This window comes from Manacus candei, unplaced genomic scaffold, assembly GCF_025592945.1.
Source record: "Manacus candei isolate 608988 ecotype Guabito, Panama unplaced genomic scaffold, ASM2559294v1 h1tg000045l, whole genome shotgun sequence".
NCBI classification, from domain to species: Eukaryota; Metazoa; Chordata; class Aves; order Passeriformes; family Pipridae; genus Manacus; species Manacus candei.
In genome coordinates, this window is record NW_026138093.1 from 1,590,255 (window position 1) to 1,612,149 (window position 21,895).

At 52.3% G+C, this 21,895-nt stretch overlaps 2 protein-coding genes and 1 pseudogene across 3 annotated transcripts in view; 1 reads left to right on the forward strand and 2 right to left on the reverse strand.

Moving 5' to 3' along the window:
* Nucleotides 1-21,895, reverse strand: part of LOC127474809 (uncharacterized) — a 1,721,191-nt pseudogene that overhangs the window by 73,481 nt on the left and 1,625,815 nt on the right.
* LOC127474835 (maestro heat-like repeat-containing protein family member 7) overlaps nt 1-21,895 on the forward strand; it is a 181,565-nt gene that overhangs the window by 41,167 nt on the left and 118,503 nt on the right. The gene's annotated exons all lie outside the window — the stretch shown is intronic.
* Nucleotides 11,145-12,040, reverse strand: LOC127474911 (olfactory receptor 14J1-like). The gene has a single exon (XM_051796240.1). It carries the CDS (start codon nt 12,038-12,040, stop codon nt 11,210-11,212), a length of 831 nt encoding a protein of 276 aa, XP_051652200.1. The 3' UTR covers nt 11,145-11,209.

Genomic DNA, 21,895 nt, shown 5'->3' on the forward strand with positions numbered 1-21,895 from the left:
GTGGGAAGACAGTGAGGGAGAGACAGAGATGAAGTAAATGTATCACTCCATGGAGATCCCTGAGGCTCCCGCTGGTCCTTCTTCACCCTGCTCTGCTCGGTGCAGGGTCCCCAAGCTGTGCTTCTGGGCTATAACTTTTATACAGCCCAAGCCCCGGGTATTCAGGGGGGTAGATGCTGTTCCCACAGCTTGGGCTGGCACATCTACAAGGACTTGCTTCCTTTCCCACAGCTTGCCACGGTGGGAGTTTTGCCCGGTGTGCTTCCAGTCTGCAGGTGGGAATCTTTGTCTGGATGGGTTCCCCAGACCTGCCTTACCAGCCCTGGCTTCCTGTTGGGGCTGTCTGCTCTTTCCCACAGTCTGCACAGTGCAATTCTGTCCTGGGGGCTACTTCCAAAGCTTCACCTCCCTTTAGGCCTTGAAATTAAATGCCTTCCTGTTTGCCACCAGTGCTTATGTCTTGTGGTGCCTTATGAAATTTTCCTACTTTGACAGTGTTTTGAGACAGTTCATTGTGCCCTTCAAGTCCTTCCATGTGCACACACACCCCACTCTCACCAGTGTCTGGCACTCCAAAGGACACAAGACCTGATGATTTGTAGCTCCCACTCCAGTGGTTGGCACTTGGACCTCCCTCCATACCCAGAGCTCAGAGCTCCCTTGTGCCAGAAAGTTTAAAGAGATTGTGCCTCATTCTGTCAAGACAACCCTTGGAAAAAAGTGTCCCTCTGTGTTTCCTGGGATAAGAGCACTCTATTGTGCTCTATCTTCCAAAACCTTGGAGAGGTCCCAGAGATCTCCCAGGAAGGAATTTGGGGCCTCAAGCACATGACCCGTATATAGAGGCTGAGGACTCAGGGGTCAGGGGTGTGAAGATTGAGGACAGTAGAGGAGTAGCCTGAGAGGTCTGGAAGGGGGGTGTGAGAGCTGGTGGAGCTTTTCTTCCTGTCAGAAAACAGCCTAAGAAAGAACTAGTGCCACCAAGGGCAGCTGGGGTGGCCTAGACTGGTGACAAGAAGTCAGAAATTTCCCTCTGAGGTCAGTGTTGTGGTGCAATATGTCACCAAGAAGGAGTCTGGATGAGCCCAAGGCTTTGTGTGTGCAGGAAGAGCCAGGGAGGACGCAGAGATGTCAGTGCAGGAAGGTGCCAGCCAGGTGGGGCAGCCGGGGGGATGACGACAGCCTGCAGGGAAAGGGGCAGGGCATGGACACCGTAGGACAGCCTGGGCTGGAGAGGAGACAGGGATGGGGAGAAGCTGAAAGGCCCTGACACAGCCACCTTCTGCAGGCCTTTGGCCAGGGCTGCTGTCTGTGCCCCTGATGCCAGGAGGAGGGGAGTGGCCCTTGCAGCCCTGGGGCCTCATGGCCTCCTTGTCCCTGCTCAGCAGCCTGGCAGGTGCCACCCCATGGTCCTGCCCTTGGCACTGCACATCCCACATGCCAGTGCCCCAGGAAGAGCCCTGAGGAATGAGGCAGGGACAGCATCTGCCTTCCCAGGGGCTGGGGGTCAGGGGTCCCTTGTTTGACTATCCTTGTCATCACTGTCTGCAGTTTTCTGCTCTAACTGGAACCTGGGGGCATATTCTCAGTTGTGTCCCTCAATGAGACTCATTAACATTACAAGAAACTTTAGTGTTTCAGTCTCACTTTGACTTCTTGAAAAGTTGTTTGAACTTACTCTCAGGGACTGAGTCTCATGTAAACAACACCAAACCCCCCTGAGGGTCATGAAATGCCTGGGGCTGTTGCTGTGCTGCTGAGCTGGGCCGGGCTCCTGGCACACAGGGAGCTCCTGGCAAGCCAGAAGAGCTTCAAAGAGACAGCTCTGCTGGTGAGCAGCTCCTCTGCACAGCCCAGCAGGGCTGAGGGCACTGCCAGGGCAGCTCAGGGACACCAGCAGGGCACAGACACAGCTTCAAGGGGCTCAGCACTGGCAGGATGGCTGAGAGCTCCCTGCAGGAGGAATCTTGGCAGGGTGCACATGGTGAGTCTGTGGCTGCAGGGCAGTGCAGGGGCAGCTCCTGGAGGCATCTCCTAAAGCTGGCCCAACCCCAGCTGATGGGATGGGTGAGCAGGGGCTGTTTTGGGGCACTTTGGAAGAGCTGTGGAGCCAGGGGTGCAGCCAGGGGTGCCCAGGGCTGTGGGGCAGAGCAGGGTCCTGCAGCCCAGGGTGCTGTGCTGGGCAGGGACTCTGCTGCCTGCCAGGGGCAGCTCTCAACTGGCCCGGGGAGCTGCTGCCAGGGCTGGGGCACAAGGGCTGTGGGCAAGGAGCAAACCTGGCAGCGGGGAGGATCTTTTCCATGTCTCCCTGTTGCAGGGTCAGACCTGCTCACACCACATTGAATGGAGAATTTTTTGCAAATCTAAGAAAAGACAGGGGCTACAGGAAAGGAATTAGTCCTGAGGTGTTTTTCCTGCTTAGGCATTGTAGCATAGACATTGTTCTCTCAGTTCAGGAGGCTGCACTGAAATTCCAACTCTTTTACTCTCAGAGGTGAATATTTCAGGCAGTCTCAGAAATGAGCACAGGACCCTGGGCAGTGCTGAGCCTTCCCTTGGGGGTGGGCACTCTCCTGTCCCAGCCCTTGGCTTCTCTGCAGGAGGGCTCCTGTCCTGCTCTGTCCAGCACAGCTGCACCTCTGAGCTGGCACAGGGGACACTTCCCAGAGCTGACCTTGGAAACAACATTGTCCTGCTTTCATCACTGCACATGTATTTGTGGATGTGGTTTTTAGTATTTATTTGTGTGAAATCAAAGTGAATGCAGCACAAGGGAAAGAGCAGGGCAGATGGGAAACAGGCTGAAGGATCTCTCCTGGATCTGCTTTAAACCACAGAGAGCTGAGCTTTTTTGCCACTTGTCTTTTCTAATGACTCCTCACATTTTCAGCAATAAAAATGAGAATTTTTACTCCTAAAAAGAACACTCTGCACATTTAATGGTGGAACATTTGTAACAGAAGAATTATTCTAAGGACATTAGAAGACTCTCTTCTGCAGTCCACAGTCCTGTCAGTAAGGGGGGCAGAAATTGAGCTTTTCCATTAAAGGTGAGTTACACCAGATATCCCTTGTGATCATCAGAGCTGTCACAAACCAGCTCCATGTCCCCCCTGCAACAGAGCATAGCTGAGCCCTTGGCAACACTTGGCCATAATTCTTGCTGCTCACACCACTCTGAGCCAGCATAAGGGAAATACAAATGGTTTGGGGGGATTACTATGAAAGACGAAGTATTTTGTTGAGAGGGGTATCTCCTAATTGTTCTGTGTCTTTTCCTTTTCTGAATAGACTCTGTCCTAAGGAACAGCAAATGTCCAACAGCAGCTCCCTCACCCAGTTCCTCCTCCTGGCATTCGCAGACAGGCGGGAGCTGCAGCTCCTGCACTTCTGGCTCTTCCTGGCCATCTCCCTGGCTGCCCTCCTGGCCAATGGCCTCATCCTCAGCGCCGTAGCCTGTGACCACCACCTGCACACCCCCATGGGCTTCTTCCTGCTCAACCTCTCCCTCACAGACCTGGGCTGCATCTGCACCACTGTCCCCAAAGCCATGCACAATTCCCTCCATAACACCACAACCATCTCCTACACAGGATGTGCTGCACAGGTTTTTCTCCTCATATTCTTATTTGCAGCAGAGTTTTCCCTCCTCATCATCATGTGCTACGACCGCTACGTTGCCATCTGCAAACCCCTGCACTACGGGACCCTCCTGGGCAGCAGAGCTTGTGCCCACATGGCAGCAGCTGCCTGGGCCACTGCCTTTCTCTATTCTCTGCTGCACACAGCCAATACATTTTCCCTGCCCCTGTGCCAGGGCAATGCCCTGGGCCAGTTCTTCTGTGAACTCCCACACATCCTCAAGCTCTCCTGCTCACACTCAGGCTACCTCAGGGAACTTGGGCTCATTGGGGTTAGTTTCTTTTTCATATTTGGTTGTTTCATTTTCATTGTTTTCTCCTATGTGCAGATCTTCAGGGCTGTGCTGAGGATCCCCTCTCAGCAGGGACGGCACAAAGCCTTTTCCACGTGCCTCCCTCACCTGGTCGTGCTCTCCCTGTTTATCAGCACCTTATTCTTTGCCTACCTGAAGCCCCCCTCTATCTCCTCCCCGTCCCTGGATCTGACCCTGTCAGTTCTGTACTCAGTGGTTCCTCCAACACTGAACCCCTTCATCTACAGCCTGAGGAACCAGGAGCTCAAGGATGCCCTGAGGAAACTGATAACTGGGTGTTTTTCAGAAGCAACATACTTTCCTTCTTCTGCATGTTTTGTACCTCATTAAAGGCCAATCCTGCTATGGACGTCATTAAAGGCCAACCATATCTTCTCTATTTTTTACTCTTGGTAGGGGTTTTATTTTTGTGTGAATTTGTTCACACCAAAAAATCTTTATATCTATAATTATAGATATAAAGATTATATATATATTTGTAAATATATATATTTATATATATAAACGCCATTTTCAATTCTGTGTTTGCCTTTCTAGTAGCCTGGCCCAGAGGCTGTACAAAGTGGCAATTGTACTCACTGTGTGCTTCAACCAAATAAAGAACTCTGCATTGGCTTGTTTGCCTGACATCTTTCCTCTCTGACTTCTCTGCAGTTGCAGGGTCGGTGTCTCTGTGCAGAGCTGGGCCAGAAAAGAGTCCCAGCAGAGCAGCACTGTCAGGGAGCAGCAGCCCTTCTCCTGCATGGCCTCCTCTCCCTTCCCTCCCACACTGTCCTGCAGAGCCCTGTGTTGTTGGAGGCCTCAGTGCTCTGGCAGTCGGTCCCAGTCCTGCTGCAGGACTGTCCAGGGACTGCAGGCAGGGACAGCCACGGGCACTGCTGGCACAGAGCTGACCTCTGCAGCAGCACTGCCATCCTGCAGGGGCATCTCCTCAGGCCAGAGCCTGAAAGCTTCCATCTGCTTTCCACTTTGCTCTCCAGGATTTGCCCAACACAACACCCTGCACAGCAGTGACCAGCACAAGGGTGGGAGTGCTCAGGGTGGGGGCACCCAGCAGTGCCCTGGCACAGCCAGCGCCGCTCTCAGCACTGGCCTCTCACCCCAGGCCATTGGGCTTGTTCTTCCCTCCAAGGAGGGACATCAAATGACCAGCTCAGGAGTCCATGTTTGCACTGCATGGACAAGACATGCCCCTGTGTCACGGCTTGGGGCTGGGGGGTGGAAGGCTTAGACAAAGTTGATGGCAGAAACCGTCTCGTTGAGCTACGAGGGGCAGAAAGGACCCCCTTGCTTTCTAAATTCCTTCTCAGAGAGGAGCCTGGCTGTGGCTGGATCCAATCTCGGGCTCAGATTTTGGTTTAGATTGAAGGAATTATAGAAATGTGATTCAATCACTTTGTCCGGTAGGTTTTAGTGATGGCAAATCAGAAATATTTCTATAAAAACAATGATTTATTATGACAAATGAACAAAAAATTGATCAGAGAAATGAACAGATGAAAGACTTTAAAGAGAATTATTTACTACACAGTATAAAAGCCAAACCCCCCTAGTAGTATAGTGTAAGATAGGACAGTGCAGTCTATCAAAGTCATTCTATTAAAGCAATTGGATCAAAGTCAGCAAAAAGAAACAATCCTGAAGCAGATATCGAGGTAACTCACCCCACAATGACAAGGGTCATTCTCTCTCTTTCACTTAACCTCTGGGGAATGGCCATGAAGAACTGTCCCTGCTTCTTTGGAGAAGCTCCACACACGTCAAGGAAGTCTGTGGAAGAATCTGCCACATGACAGTTGGATGGCGCTTTTATAATTATAAAGACTTTGACTGCCAGACATATTTGCAGGCCAGGGAGCAGCTTATCTGTCAAATCCTGCTTCAGAAAGCAGGATGTGTGTTTGAAGTTTCATGAAGCATTCTGGGGTTAGCATAATTCAACATTGAAAACACCACCTTGGCACCAGCAGTAACTCATCACAGTGTGCATTGTTTGCATTCTCTGACCATTTTTTAGGTATTATCAAAGCAGAGCATCCTGCCAGAAATGGCCCCTTGATTCCATGAGGTTGCAAAAACTGTCAGGGTTTCTTTGGTTCCATGAGGCCCTGCAGTGTCACAATGGCCCCTTGATTCCAGGATGTTCCAAAACATCCCAGGGTTCCCTTGGCTCCAAGAGGCTCCCCAGTGTCCCAGCGGCCCCTGGATTCCAGCAGGCCCTGCAGTGTCCCAATGGCCACTGGGTTCCAGGAGCCACAGCGGCTGCCGCCGGCGTCTGTGCCCGGAGCCGCCGCTCCCACGGGGCTGCCGCACTCACCGCCGGGGTTGCCGCTCGCGCAGCCGCCGCTCTGCCCCGGCTGCACCGGGACCCGGCACCGCCTCGGGCCTGCGCTGCCGCCTCAGCGGCCACAGGGACACAGCCATGGGGGCCCTTTGCTCTGACACTGATGGGGCCTGGCTTTGTTCTGCTTGGGGCTGGGCTTTAGGAAAATTGCTGTTCATTTTCATGCTCCACTGGAACAGCTCCTGAATTCCAAAGGTTTCCTAATCCAGGGGAGGGGTTTCTATGGCATCGGAGGTGCCGCCCCTCGGGACACATTGTCAATAAACCATCCAGCTGACTGGGATGGATGTAAGAGCTGGGGAACACAGGATAATCAGTCATCCCCTGAAAACCTTGGAACATTCCCTGCCTGAATCAGAACCCAAATGGAACAGTTTGGATACAATTCCCAAATACTGTGGAAACTCCAGTCATTCCTGACACCAGGATGGAAATTCAGCAGATAGCTGAAGCCAGTCCCCTTGGGAGCCCACAGGCCCTGGCAGCTCCCCAGCACCTCCCTCTCAGTGGGACACCTCTGGCAGCCTCTCCCAGCTCGGGAACCCTCCAGTTTGCAACACTCCAAAGACCGGCGCTGATGCCCAGGACAATTCTGATCCCCTTCAACAAACACTCCTCCAGCTGTGACCCTTGTCTGTTGGGAAACACAAAGGGATTTGGGGGAGTGTTTCCCTAACAACAAGGAGAATTTAGGAGAGGGATCTTTCCACACCCAGCTCTTGATGTGTGCACACATCTCTGCCTGGGTGTGGGTGTGAATTGACTGTGGTGTGAAGGTTGTTTTTGTGAATCTATAATTCAGTCACTGTTAAAATTGTAGCAAATGCTATTGAATCACTTGATAATTGTTCAACTGGTGAATGATTAAGTGCTACTAATCTCTTTTGCCCCCATGTCTTTGGATCCAATTTGTTTGTGCCCTGACCCTCTTGCATCCCAAGGCTCTGTAAAAATCATTCCTATTCATCAAAAAATATATATTTTTTGTGACGTCCACTTTAAAATCTCCCTCCTTAGCTAAACTACAAAACAACTCCAATTAGCTGTAGAAGTCTTGAAGACGTGAAGACAATTAAACGAAGGGAAATAATTTGTTTTTCAGTGTTTTAATGGGTCCCACAGTGTGTTTGGAGCTGCATCAGCTGTCAGTCCAAGATGAGCCATGTCAGAACTGGTGATGTTGAGGCGTGAGGAGCAAGGTTGAGCATACAGGGTATGATGTCCTCAGTCTGGATCTCCTAATGAAACATTCAGCATCAAGATCACATGGAGAACACCTTTATCACCGCTTCTCTGAACTAAAAATGTCCATCCTTAAATTAAAACAAAAAAGTACAAACTTCGAAGACTTGTTTTGAAATTGTCTTGGAGACAATTAAAGGAAGACAAAGAGATCCTGAGGGATTTCTGCATTTTAATGAGCCCCACAGTGTGTTTGCAGCCCAGCCTATGATCCTGAGGTACTGAGAGAAGATGGAAGCCAAACTGCAAGTGCCTTGAAGCATTGCTGGGCCCCACCTAGGGCAGGCACTGCCAAAGCCTCCCCAGGGACTCCTTGGAGCAGCTCCTTGGAGGCCAGGAGTGCAGGCAGACAAAGGCTCTGGGCAGGCCCCTGCAATGCTGAGCAAAGCCTGCCTTGGTTTTGTGGAGCACAAAGGCCAAGGCCTGAGCCCCAGGCCCTGGCCCAGCAGATCCTGTCCCTCCCGGCTGGCTCAGGGCTGTTTGGGGGGCACTGGGATGGGAGGGGGAGGAACAACCAAGGCCAAAACTGGGCAACCCCTGCCAGGCTCCTGAGGGAGGGGCGAGGCAGAACCCAAGTGCAGAACCTGCCAGGCAAGTTGCTTGTGGTGGCCTGAGTGGCAGAGGCAGCTACCAGAGGCAAGGGGACAAAGGCCTGGGTGCCTTTGGGCCTTGCAGCCCTGCCAGAGCCCTTGGCCATCTCTCCTGCAGGCTGTCCTGCCCTGGCCCTGCTGCTGCTCTGGCCTTGCAGGCTGCACACACCCCTCCTGCTTTCCCACCCCCTCCCAGCAGCATTTCTAGACCCTCCCTGATGGCTCTGCACCAGCTCTGGCTGTTCCCTGGAACACAAAGCCATGGGTTGATCCTGACTCCCTCTGGGTGACCTCTTGCACCACAAGGGTCTCTGTTGAGTGACATTTCGTTTTCCTCACATTCAGTCTGAACCTTAAATGCTACTTTTTGTGGAGATTTTATTCTATTTCCAGTACAGAGAAAAGCTCCATCCTGTAAGATCTCCTCTAGACCCTCTCCAGTTCTTCCTCATTCCTCCAGAATGGGGAACCTCACAGACAGACAGACCAGTCCAGATGTGGTGACCCCAGGGCTGAGTCCAGGGGGGTGACAACTCCCTTGTCTGGGTGCCCACACTCCCCCTAAGGCAGCCCCATGTGCAGCTGGCCTTAAGTCACAGAATCCAGTGGCACTGTGACACTGCAGGGCCTCATGGAACCAAAGGAATTCAGGGACACTGTGGAATCTCATGGAACCAAGAGACGGTTGTGACAAGGGCCCATTCCATGACTCTTTGGAACTCTGAGACATCTCAGAACCCTGTGGAACCAAAGGGCGATAGTGATACTGAAGAGTCTCATGGCACCCACTGTGCCTGCCCAGAACTCCATGGAATCAAGCAGAGCCGCTGCCTCCCCCCCGCCGCCGCACGGACCGGAGTCGCCGGCTCTGCCCCGCTTGGACACCTCTGGAGTCAGTGTGTTCTTGGGCAGCACAACTGATCTCAGACCAGAGAGTTTCCCATATTTTGCTTTGCCCCCTCTTTCCCCTGGTTTGTTTTTTTGTTCTTTGTTCATTCAGGAGGAAAAGGGGGAAGGGAAGCATGTGTTGATCCCTGTTTGTATCTGTTTACAAAAGGGAATTGGGGCAGGGGGGCAGAGAGGAGGCAATTTCTCTCTCTGCTGTTGCTTTGAATAGTTCTGCTGGTATTGCTGGTTTTGCTGTTATATTTCTTGTCAGTCAACTGTTATTTTTTACACTTATACCTCCTTGTATTTTGTCTCCCTATAGTGGTGGGGAATAAAAGGGGACTGAGTTCATTTGATTGGAGTTCCCACCCCAATATGTGTCTTTAAATGAGGACAGGTTGCTCAAGGGCTCCCTGAAATTAGGCATCATCCACAAAGGACTTGAAAATACATTTTGTCCCGTTGTACAGAGAGGTAATAAAGATGTTCTACTGTGGTGTTCAAGGGCTGGTCACTGAAGGATTTCATCAGGAAGTTGCTGCCAAGATGACTTTGTACCATGGATTTTATTTGACACTCTTCATTCAGCCAACTTCCCACCCACCACATCTTCCACTTCTTCAGTCCAGCTCTCACCAGTCTGGCCATAAGGAGACCACAGGAGACCATGTCAAGGGCCTTGATAAAGTCTGGGCACACAACATCCCCTTCTATTCCCTCCCACAGGGGTTCTGCAATCCCTGCCTTGTCCTTCCCATGCCTGGCAATGGTTGCAGGAGGACTTGCCATATTCCCCTTCTCTGCTGAGCCTGAGCAGTCTGGATCTCTACCAACCCTCCTTGCTGCCCTGTTTGCAGACTGGTTCCATGTCTGCCTTTGCCAAGGCCCCAGGAAGCTCTGGGATGGCTCTGGCCTTTCCAAGGGTTTGGGACAGGTCTCCCAGTGACACTGCCCAGCCTTCTCAAGATCCCTGACACCAAAACCTTTTCCATAGCCCACACTTCCAGAGGAGTGCCCAGGACACAAGACAGGTTGTCCTGGTGGTTTTGGAGAATGAGAAGGGATTTGTTCCTCGAGGCCAACCCCTCCAATTGGATTTGAGTGCAGCTGAAAGGTTTCCTCAGCATTTTCCCCGGTGCCTCCCTGCCCTGAAGGTTTCTGGCCATCAGGCTGGAGCTGAGGGGGTTGGGCAGGTGCCTGAGGAGGGGGTAGAACAAGGGCTGTGTCCAACTGTGCCAGGAGGGCTGTGCTGGGCAAGGAGGAGGAGGCTGCAGAAAACAGTGGCACTGGGGAGGGGAGAGGAGCAGCTGGAGAGACCTTGTGCCTGCCCACGCTGGGCAGGAGCTGCCCCAGGATGGCAGCTCTGAAGCACTCCCAGGATGTCCCTGTGAACAGGAGGGGAAGACTGGATCTGAAAATGGAACCTGGAAAGCAGAGAGCAGGAGTGTCATGGGGACACTGCAGGAGAGTTCCAGCCCTGGAGGAAGGTCACAGAAGAAGTGACCCAGTACATGCCCTGCCCTCAGAAGATCCCACAGCATCCTGGAGATGCTGGAAGGGAGCCCAGCTCTGCTTCACAAGTTCCCAGGGCCTGTCCCTGCCTGTGCTCCAAGGGCTTCCAGCCCCCAGGACTGTGCTCAGAGAGCACTCAGGCCTTACAGCGAGAAAGGGGCTCAGGAGGACAGTGTGGAAGTGGCAAGAGAGCAACTCTGCAAAGACCAAGCACTGCTGCTCCCTGGCAGTGCTGCTGGGCTGGCATTATTGTCCCCTTCCCGTTTCTAAATACCCCCTGTCCTGCAGTGTGCTGTCCTTTAGGAACATCTGAGAAGAAGGGTCTTGGACAAAGAAGGCACTGCAGAGTCATTTATTTTTTTTAAATACTCAACAAGCACAGTTCATCATTTATACAGTCTCTGTGTCAAAGGCAAAAGGTGGACATAAAATTAGAAGGTAGGTGCCTAAGAATATTTAATTGCCCAGGAAATTATTGCAAGAAGAACGTGATGACCTTCACGAAAAACCTGAGCAGGAAGCCTGGGCCATTAAGGACTCCCATTCTGAATGCTACACACCAGAAAACAGGCACTTTATTGCTCCTGAAAAGCATCCAGTCATCATTTTTCTCAGGGCATCCTTGAGCTCCTGGTTCCTCAGGCTGTAGATGAAGGGGTTCAGTGCTGGAGGCACCACCTAGTACAGAACTGATAGTGCCAGATCCAGGGATGGGGAGGAGATGGAGGGGGGCTTCAGGTAGGCAAAGGCACCAGTGCTGAAAAAGATTGAGACCACGGCCAGGTGAGGGAGGCACGTGGAAAAGGCTTTGTGCCGTCCCTGCTGAGAGGGGATCCTCAGCACAGCCCTGAAGATCTGCACATAGGAGAAAACAATGAAAATGAAACAACCCAAAAAAGGAAAAGCACTAAAAGCAAGAAGCCAAATTTCCCTCAGGTATGTGCCTGAGCAGGAGAGCTTGAGAATCTGTGGAATTTCACAGAAGAACTGGCCCAGGGCATTGCCCTGGCACAGAGGCAGGGAAAATGTATTGGCTGTGTGCAGCAGAGCATTGAGAAAGCCAGTGGCCCAGGCAGCTGCTGCCATGTGGGCACAAGCTCTGCTGCCCAGGAGGGTCCCGTAGTGCAGGGGTTTGCAGATGGCAACGTAGCGGTCGTAGCACATGATGGTGAGGAGGAAATACTCTGCTGACATAAAAAAGGTAAAGAAAAAGAGCTGTGCAGCACATCCCATGTAGGAGATGGTTGTGGTGTTCTGGAGGGAATTGTGCATGGCTTTGGGGACAGTGGTGCAGATGCAGCCCAGGTCTGTGAGGGAGAGGTTGAGCAGGAAGAAGCCCATGGGGGTGTGCAGGTGGTGGTCACAGGCTACGGCGCTGAGGATGAGGCCGTTGGCCAGGAGGGCAGCCAGGGAGATGGCCAGGAAGAGCCAGAAGTGCAGGAGCTGCAGCTCCCGCCTGTCTGGGACTGCCAGGAGGAGGAACTGGGGCATGGAGCTGCTGTTGGACATTTGCTGCTTTTTAGTACAGGATCTGTTCAAAAAAGGAAAGGACAGGGAACAGTTAAGACAGACCTCTATGAAAAAGCCACTCCACTTTTAAAAGAAATCATTGTGTCAAATGTCACCAAATGCACTGCCAAGGAGTCAGTTTTGGTCTGCTCCAGGGGGACATGGAATTTTTTGGTAGAGCTCTCACACACACAAGGAATGTCAGATGTAAGAGACCTTGAATACAAAAGTTCCATCTCTACTGTAATGACTCAGAAGACCTGGGGTGCAGAGCAGAAGCTTAGTCTGAGTTTAGAATAATTGTACCTGTGTTTTCTATTTTTACCATCACACCTGGGGAAGGTTCTTTTCCACTGCAGGAATCCTCATTTCTATGGCCCAGCACACAGTGCCCAGCAGAGCTGCAGGGAAGGGCCCCCAGAGCTGCCTGAATGCCCCCCTCCCCCAGGCCATGGGGGCACTTGCCCCCCACTCCCTGCCCAGGGCTCTGCTACCTGGAGCTGTCCCTGCCAGAAGCTGCTTCCCTTGGCACAGGGCTGGGCCCTGCCAGTGCTGCCAGAGCCCATCCCAGCCCTCGGGGCTCAGCTCTGCCCTGCAGAGCCCTCCCAGCAGCACAGGGCACTGCCCAGGGGCATCTCTGTCTGGGCAGGCTCTGATGGCAATGTCAGGGCAACCCTGAGGAGGCTGGAAAAGTGACACTGTCTGTAAGACAGTTTTGATGTCTGATACTCTCAGGTTCAGCACCCTCTAATCTAACAGAGTTCAAGTTTCAGTGTCTCCTCCTGTGCTCAGAGATTCATTTCTCTGTCACAGTCAGCACCCAGACAACCCAGAGTATAACACTGAAAGAACTGGTTCTTTCTCTTTAAGGTACCCCCTGCCTGTCTGTGCCTCTTGCAAATACCTTCTGGGAAATTTCCTGCTTTGATCTGGAGCTGTGACCAGCCCTCATCCCTGCAGCCCACTTTGGAGATCAGAAGGACTCTGCCCTGTTCTGCCCTCCCAGGAGTTGTTCCTTCCCCACAGCTCTTCTCCCCCAGCCCCGTGGCAGCTCCTTGGCTGGGCTGAGAGCTGACCCTGGCAGGCAGCAGAGTCCCTGCCCAGCACACAGAGCCCTGGGGGCAGGACCCTGCTCTACCCCACAGCCCTGGGCACCCCTGGCTGCACCCCCACCTTCCCACCCCACAGCCAGCCCTGGCACAGGGAACCTTCCGGCCCTGGGCCTCTGATGGGGCAGCAGCAAGTCCTGCTCTGCAGCAGCTTCTCCTACTGCACCCCAGCAAATCCAGCAGAGCCATCCTGACAGCTCCTGCCAAGTTGAACTTTCCTACAGCCAGAGAATTCTTCACACAAATCCTGGGAAGGTTTCTCCCATAGTGAGAGCTCAGTCACCTCCCAGCCCAGGCTGCCTCTCATCTCTCTGCCTTCTCTCCTGTGCCCTGGGTGCTGCAGGCAGTGCCCTCAGCCCTGCTGGGCTGTGCAGAGGAGCTGCTCACCAGCAGAGCTGTCTCTTTGAAGCTCTTCTGGCTTGCCAGGAGCTCCCTGTGTGCCAGGAGCCCGGCCCAGCTCAGCAGCACAGCAACAGCCCCAGGCATTTCATGACCCTCAGGGGACTTTGATGTTGTTTACATGAGACTCAGTCCCTGAGAGGAAGTTCAAACAACTTTTCAAGAAGTCAAAGTGAGATGGAAACACTAAAGTTTTTTGTAGTGCTAATGAATCTCACTGAGGGACACAACTGAGAAAGTGTCCCCAGATTCCAGGTAGAGCAGAAAACTGCAGACAGTGATGACAAGGATGGACAAGCAAGGGAAAGGTGGCTCTGATGCTGAATAAACCTTGACTTGTTTTTTTAATCTAACAGGTCAAGCCCTGACCCTCAGTCCCTGGGAAGGCAGATCCTGTCCCTGCCTCATTCCTCAGGGCTCTTCCTGGGGCACTGGGATGTGGGATGTGCAGTGCCAAGGGCAGGACCATGGGGTGGCACCTGCCAGGCTGCTGAGCAGGGACAAGGAGGCCATGAGGCCCCAGGGCTGCAAGGGCCACTCCCCTCCTCTTGGCATCAGGGGCACAGACAGCAACCATGGCCAAAGGCCTGCAGAAGGTGGCTGTGTCAGGGCCTTTCAGCTTCTCCCCATGCCTGTCTCCTCTCCAGCCCAGGCTGTCCTACGGTGTCCATGCCCTGCCCCTTTCCCTGCAGGCTGTCGTCATCCCCCCGGCTGCCCCACCTGGCTGGCACCTTCCTGCCCTGACATCTCTGCGTCCTCCCTGGCTCTTCCTGCACACACAAAGCCTTGGGCTCATCCAGACTCCTTCTTTGTGACATATTGCACCACAACACTGACCTCAGAGGGAAATTTCTGACTTCTTGTCACCAGTCTAGGCCACCCCAGCTGCCCTTGGTGGCACTAGTTCTTTCTTAGGCTGTTTTCTGACAGGAAGAAAAGCTCCACCAGCTCTGACACCCCCCTTACAGACCTCTCAGGCTACTGCTCTACTGTCCTCAATCTTCACACCACTGACCCCTGAGTCCTCATCCTCTATATACGGGTCATGTGCTTGAAGACCCAAATGCCTTCCTGGGAGATCTCTGGGACCTCTCCAAGGTTTTGGGAGATGACAATAGAGTGCTCTTATCCCAGGAAACACAGAGGGACACTTTTTTCCAAGGGTTGTCTTGGCAGAATGAGGCACAATCTCTTTAAACTTTCTGGCACAAGGGAGCTCTGAGCTCTGGGTACGGAGGGAGGTCCAAGTGCCAACCACTGGAGTGGGAGCTACAAATCATCAGGGCTTGTGTTCTTTGGAGGGCCAGACACTGGTGAGAGTGGTGTGTGTGTGTGCACATGGAAGGACTTGAAGGGCACAATGAACTGTCTCAAAACACTGTCAAAGCAGGAAAATCCCATAAGGCGCCACAAGACCTAAGCACTGGTGGCAAACAGGAAGCCATTTAATTCCAAGGCCTAACAAGACCCTGGGGATGTTTTCTCTGTAGGGTCCAGAGGTTTCCATCTGGTCCCTCTGCTTGGAAAGCCTTCCAAATCCATTCTGGTGAGGGGAGGTGGTGATGCAGCAACAGCAGATGCCTCGTGGGATGCCTGGACACCCCTGGGGAGGCAGAGCTGGGGCCACTCATTCTGTGCCCTGTCCTGGCTGGGTGCTGGGGGGACTGCCCTGAGGAGAGACAAATGAGGCTTCTCCTGGGGAAAGCCTCAGCCAGAGCTCAGCTTCCCAAACAAGGCTGGGGCTGGGGGTGTGCCGAGGGGGAAGTTGTCCTGCAGGCAGCAGGGCAGGACAAGCAGGACGCAGTCTGCTCAGGACACGGCGCATCTGAAGGACACCATGGGTTTGGGCCCATTGGTGCTGCTTTATTAAATCACAGCCGCCTCCAACTGGCTCAGTGGGAACAGAAGAGCAGTGCTCGTAGTTTGAATAGTGGTTTTTGCTGAAGATTTGAAGGCATCAGGAGAGCTGTGATGTCACAGGGAGGATGTGATGTCACAGAGGAGGATGTGATGTCACGGGGAGCTGTGATGTCACAGAGGAGAATGTTTTGTCATAGGAGACATGCGATGTCACAGAGGAGGATGTGATGTCAAAGGAGAGCTGTGATTTCATAGGAGAGCTGTGATGTCACAGAGGAGGATGTGATGTGATAGGAGATGTCTTTCCAAAACCTCAGCCTTAGCATGAGATCCAGGCTGTGCTTAAGATCTCTTGAAAGAGCTCTGTGGTAGAGGAGATTTCCTGCTGCAAAACTGCAGCTTACTTATACTTCCAAAAAAAAGAAGAATATATAAACATGGGGAAAATGTGTAATGTGAAATGTAGCTGTAGATTATTATTTAAAATTACTACCTAAAATCACATTAACCTATTTTAGACCAATTTCAATTTTAAGCAGAAAAGGACACAATTTAGATGAAGTATGCCATTTTTATATGATCTCAAGGGTATTCATGTTTGGGGGTTTTTTTTGTTTTTTTTTTTTTCTTTTCATTCTGTGTAAATCAACTGGACTTTTCAGCACTGTAATTAGAGTCAACATTATTTATGTAACAAGTTAGGTTCTTCTGTTGAAAGAATTCTACAATAAAATGACATTTGGGAGGGCACCTGCCCCTCAACAGGCACCCAGCTCACCCCAAAAGGTGCTGGGACCCCCCTAAAACCTCCCCACAGCCCCTCAAGGACCCCCAAAAACACTCAAAGCCCACCCAGGACCCCACCCAACCCCTTTTCTGGAGGATTTCTCTGGGCACTGGTGGTGCTGGGAGCCCCCCCGGCTGTGGGCGAGGAGCTCTCAGGTGAGCGGGTGGTGGGAAGGGGGAGGTCAGTGGGAAAAGGGGGGTCAGAGGGGACAGAAGGGGTGGTGGGACCCCAAACTGAGTGGGAGGGGAGTGGGACCCCAAAAAAATGGAGGGGGAGGGGCACTGAGGTTTGGGGGATGATGGGAGAGGGGTGGGAGAGGTCAGAAGAGTGGTGGAAGGTGAGGGTGGGACCCCCAAACTGAGCATGAGGGGGCTGGGAAGTGGGGGGATGATGTGGAAGAGGTGGGAGGGGGGGAAAAAGTGGGGTTTGGGACCCCAAAAGTGATCCTGGTTGGTCTGGGGATTGAGGGGACCATGGAAAAGTGGAAGGAAGAGGGAGAAGGGTGGAAAAGGGAGGGTGGTCTGGTGGGTTCAGCGGTCCCATGGGGGTCTTTGGCACCAGGTTTTGGGAAAGGGAGTGGTTCTCCTGAGCTCCCAACTTCCTGTGGGGTGCTGGGGGCTGCTGGATCCAATCTCAGCCTTGAATCTTGCCAACATTTTAAATTTAGAGGAAATAGAGAGGTGTGACTGAAACACTTTTGTCCCCCAGGTTTTAATGATGGCAAATCAGATTTATTGATAGAAATGAGTTAGTTAGGGTTTCAAATGATCAGACAAAAGATCTTCATCAGAATTATTTACTGCACAACAGAAACACTAAAACTACCAGGAATACAGGATAAGATAGGACAGTGCTCTACACTAAAGCAATTGTTGAAGCAATTCTACTAAAGTTGAAACAAAAGCAATAATTCTTAATTAGAGATGGATGGAACTCCCCCAGATCAACGCTGGTGGGGAGATCTCTGCTCTCAACCTCCAGCACTGACACTGGGGGGTCCCCAGCCAAGGCAGGAATCTCCACACTCCCCCCAAGAAGGGTCCTGTTGGAAGAAGCTGCCCCTGGGAAAGGGGACTGGCCATTTCTGGTGGAAAGGGATGGACTGACAGTCCTTGAACTCCAGGGGTTGCCTCCCCATAAGGGGGTAAGTTTGGGGTGGAAGCAGTGGCTGAAGCTCTTCCCACAGTTGGGGCACTCACAGGGCTTCTATTACCCCGGTGGGTCCGTTGGTGTTTGGTCAAGTTAGAGCTGTGGGAGAAGCTCTTCCCACACTCCCCACACTTGTAGGGCCTCTCCCCAGTGTGGATGCGCCGGTGGGTGACAAGGTGGGAGTTCTGCTTCAAGCCCTTCCCGCAGTCGGTGCAGCGGAAGGGCCTCTCATCCGTGTGCGTTCGCTCATGCACGAGGAGATTCCAGCTGTTCTGAAACCTCTTCCCACATTCCCCACACGTGTAAGGACGTTCCCCAGTGTGAATGTGCTGGTGTCGGATCAGATGGGAGCTCTGCCTGAAGCTCTTTCCACATTCCAAGCACTTAAAGGGTTTCTCCCTGCTGGGAGGCTGCTCAGGGACCACCAAGTCGGAGCTCCCCCTCAAGCTCCGGCCGCCTTCCCAGCACAGGCTGGCTCTTTCCTCCTCAGAGCACCCTGGGCTGGCTTTGGAGCCCCTCCTGCGGGGGGATCTCCGGTCCTTTTCCTCCCCGCTGCCTTCCTGCGCCGGGGAGCCCTTCAAAACGGCCTCTCCCACCAGGGTCTCACGGGGGGATTTGTCCTCCGGGCTCTCCCTCCTCAGCTCGGGGCCTGGGGCAGGAAGCAAGAAGGACAGGCAGGGGATTTGCCTCCGGCCCACAGGGAAGGCCAAGGACATCCCCCCAACTCCGGCCCCGGCAGGACGGCGGCGCCAGCGGGGTTGTCCTGCAGCCGGGGCCATGCTGGGCTGACAGAGCCAGCACAACACCCGCCCAAAGGGACACTGACTTCCTCCTCACCTGCCTGGGGGGCCCAAGGCATCTTCCTCTTCCTCCCAGCCTCCTCCTCCATCCGCCCAAGCTTTGGGAAGGACAAATCCTGATGGGGGGGAAAACAAGGGCTGAGCGCGTTGGCTTGGGGGTTCCTCCTGCCCAAGTCCATCTCCAGAACTCACCAAGCATCCTGTGACCATAAAAACCTCCAAAACACCAAGATTTAGCCCAGAAAAACCCAAATCATCAACATTCAGGCAAAAGCCTATAAGAAAGAGTGAGAAGACTCCTGCCCCCCTAAACTGAAAAAAAGTTGAGATTCACCTAAAAAATACTCTAAAATATGAAGATGAGCCCAAAAAACTTCTCCTAAGATTTCCCCTTCTCTGGTTTCCCCCCTTTAGGGTTCAGAGAGTCTCTCCTGTCTAGGATGCTGGGGGTTCTACCTAGAGATGCTGGGAGTGTTGGGGGTCCCAAGGCTCCCTTCTCCTCTGATTCTCGCCTTCGGGATACTGCATTCCCAGAAATTCCCCCTCTCCAGGTTCTCCACTTTGTTGTCCTAGGGGATCCCAGGGGTCCCCACTGTCCAGGCTTCCCCTTCTCCGTGCCCCCCCTCACCAGGCTCTCAGGGGCCCTCTGAGAGGGCACTGGGAGGGACTGGGGGGGAACTGGGGCACACTGGGGAGTTACTGGGGGATACCAGGACACATGGGGGGACACTGGCAGGTTACTGGGCCATACTGGGGGTTACTGGGTGCTCACTGCAGGATCACTGGGCCATACTGGGGGCAGTGGAAGGTCACTGGGACACACTGGCTGGTCACTGAGGGGGTTGCTGGGCCATACTGAGGGTAACTGGGAGGTCACTGGGATATACTGGGGGCACTGGAATCCCCTTACCCGGCTGTGGTACATCTCCCCCTCTGGATTTTGGGGGTCATCCCTAGGACCCCTCCCCTGGGGGCTGGGGGACCCCTTGAACCCCATTGCTGGGCTTTAGGGGACCCTGTAAAATCCTTTCAAAACCTCTGAAATCCCCCTTCGACCCATCAAAACCTTCTCCAGGTCCCTTCAAATCCCCTCAGAGATCTTATCCCTCCCCAGCACCCTCTAAACCCTCTCAGTGACCCACAAAACCCACCTGGGACCCCTCAAGCCCATTCAGGGACCCCCAATCCCCCCCACGGGCCCTCCAAACCGTCTGGGACACCTTAAACCCCCCAGAGATCCCAAAACTGCCTCAAGGTCCCTGCAAAGCCTCCCAGGAACCCAAAACCTCCCCAGAAAGCCCCAAAGCCCACCTGGGACACCCCAAATCTTCTCAGAAAATAAAACCCCCATCAGAGCCCCCCAGCACTCTTCAGGGACCTTCAACCTCCCCCCGAGTCCTTTCAGGGACCCCTCAAAACGTCCCCAGGAACCCCCGAACCCCCCCGCTAAACCCTCCCGAGCCCTCCAGCTTTTCCACCCACACCCGCGCTCCCCGCAGCCCCCGAGGGGATCCCCAGACCCCGCTCTCGCCGCCCCCCCGCCAACTCACCCAGCGAAGTGCAGCGGCCGCAGGCGAGTCCTCCTCACTCCCGACCACGAGGCCAAAATGGCGCTCGCTCCGCGCGCCCTCCGCCTTTACAGACCCGCCCCGCAGCCAATCAGCGCGCGGCCACGGCCCCTGCCCGCCCCCCGCCTGCGCGGGGCATTGTGGGAGTTGTAGTCCCTGCGGCGGAGGAGGATCGGGCGTTTTGTTTTTTTGTTTTTCTGTCTTCTTTTATTTTCTCTTTTTTCTTTCTTTTTTCTTTCTTTTTTATTTTCTTCCCCTTTTTTCTCTCTCTTTTTTATTTTTTCTCTTTTTTCTTTCTTTTTTTTTCATTTTTTCCTTTTTTTCTTTCTTTTTTCTTTCTTTTTTATTTTCTTCCCCTTTTTTCTCTCTCTTTTTTATTTTTTCTCTTTTTTCTTTCTTTTTTTTTCATTTTTTCCTTTTTTTCTTTCTTTTTTTTTCTCTTTTTTTTTCTCCTTTTTCTCTTTTTTCTCTCCTTTTTTTTTTACTATGTTTTTTTCTTATTATTTCCATTTCCTTTTTTTTTACATTGTTTTCTATCAGTTGTACTTTCAAGGAAGATTTATACTCAGATCAAAACAATCTCCAGGTACATATCCTGCCACAACAGATAATCTGCCATTGTTCCAGGTTCCTGAGAATTTCCCAGATCACAAACACTGAGACACCAAGGGTGGAAGCCAAGCAACTTTATCCTGTCCCTTGCCACAGCCTTCAATCCACACCCAGCCCTGGATTTCTGCAAAGCCGCTGGGCAGGAGCAGGAGATGGAGCTGGTGCTCGGCGGGAGGGGCAGCAACAACAAACCCGTGTCTTTGGCACAGGGGAAGGAATTTAGTGCTTGAGGGGTTACATTCCACAGGCTCCCCTGGGGATCAGCTCATGCTCGGACAGTGAGAACAGCAAGAACATTCCTAATAAAAATGCCCGAGGGAAGGGAGCGGAGGGGGAGCAGGGGCAGGAAAAGGAAGCAGAGCGATGGAAGATGGGCTGGGGCGGTCGGGGCTGGGGGAAGGCAGGCTGGACAATGCCTTGTTTGGTCCAGCAGCTGGACCAGCTCCAGGGCAGATGTCGGGGGAGCCTCTGCCACAGGGACATGGACAAACAGACCCTACAAAAGCTCTCAGAGGGGTTGGGGGCTCTGGGCGGGGCTGCGCTCTCGCCTCAAGCCAGGATACCCCAGGGCAGTGGAACAGCAATTCCTGTCAGCTCCCAGCAAAGATTATTGGGGTTTGCACTGGGGAAATATTGACGCTCCAGCTTCTTCTTCTCTTTTTAGAACTTTGAGCTTGCAGTCGGGTAGAAGGGCTGGTGGGGGAGTGGGAAGAGACCCACTGAGGGACACATCTCATCCCTCAGTTAGATGGAGCTAAACCCCTGATCTTGCTTAGGAAGAGCTGCTGATGCTCAGTTGTCTTCTTTCCCTTCTGCTTTAGTGGGATATTACATTTCCCTGCAGTATTTGGGATAGAATGGTATGTCAGCTGGAATGGTTTGGTTCTTACAGAAAGCATGAACGCATTTTAAGGAAGGTATTTTTACATAGAGGAGGCCTCCAAAAAAACCCCCAAAGGTAATATAAGTGCATAATAAAGTGAACTTTGGAGTTTTCTTTTTAATTCTTGGGTAGAAAAGCCATCCCAGTTAGGGACAGCAATTTATTGCATTGCTGAAAAAAAAACAAACTAAAAAAAGGAATCTGAATTTGTTCCTATTCAGATTTGCTTTTGATCATAAGAATCCTTCTAGTGAAAAGGGCTAATTTACTCTTTCTAGAGGAATGTTTTAAGTGTGATTATCACAATATCACAGCTGCTGAAAAGGTCTAAAATAGGACATTGACCTTGAACCTGTTCCTGCGTTTAGGATGTGGTGCTTAACATTCAAGAAACAATAGAACTGCAGCTAATTTATTAAGGTATCATTTCAAAATGTTCACTCTTGCTCTGTAAAGACATGCCACAAGGATTGTAAAAAGCTTGCAGTATCCCAGGAAGTACATGTGGTATTTTATCAGTGTAAATATAAGATTATACTATATATATTTTTTATATATATTATATATATATATACTTATATTATATATAAGATTTTCAAGATTTCTGCTGGCAGTAGTTTATAACTAAAGTAAGTTTTCCCTTTGGTGCTGCACTAGTTTATGATTTAATTGTTACTGACATTCCACC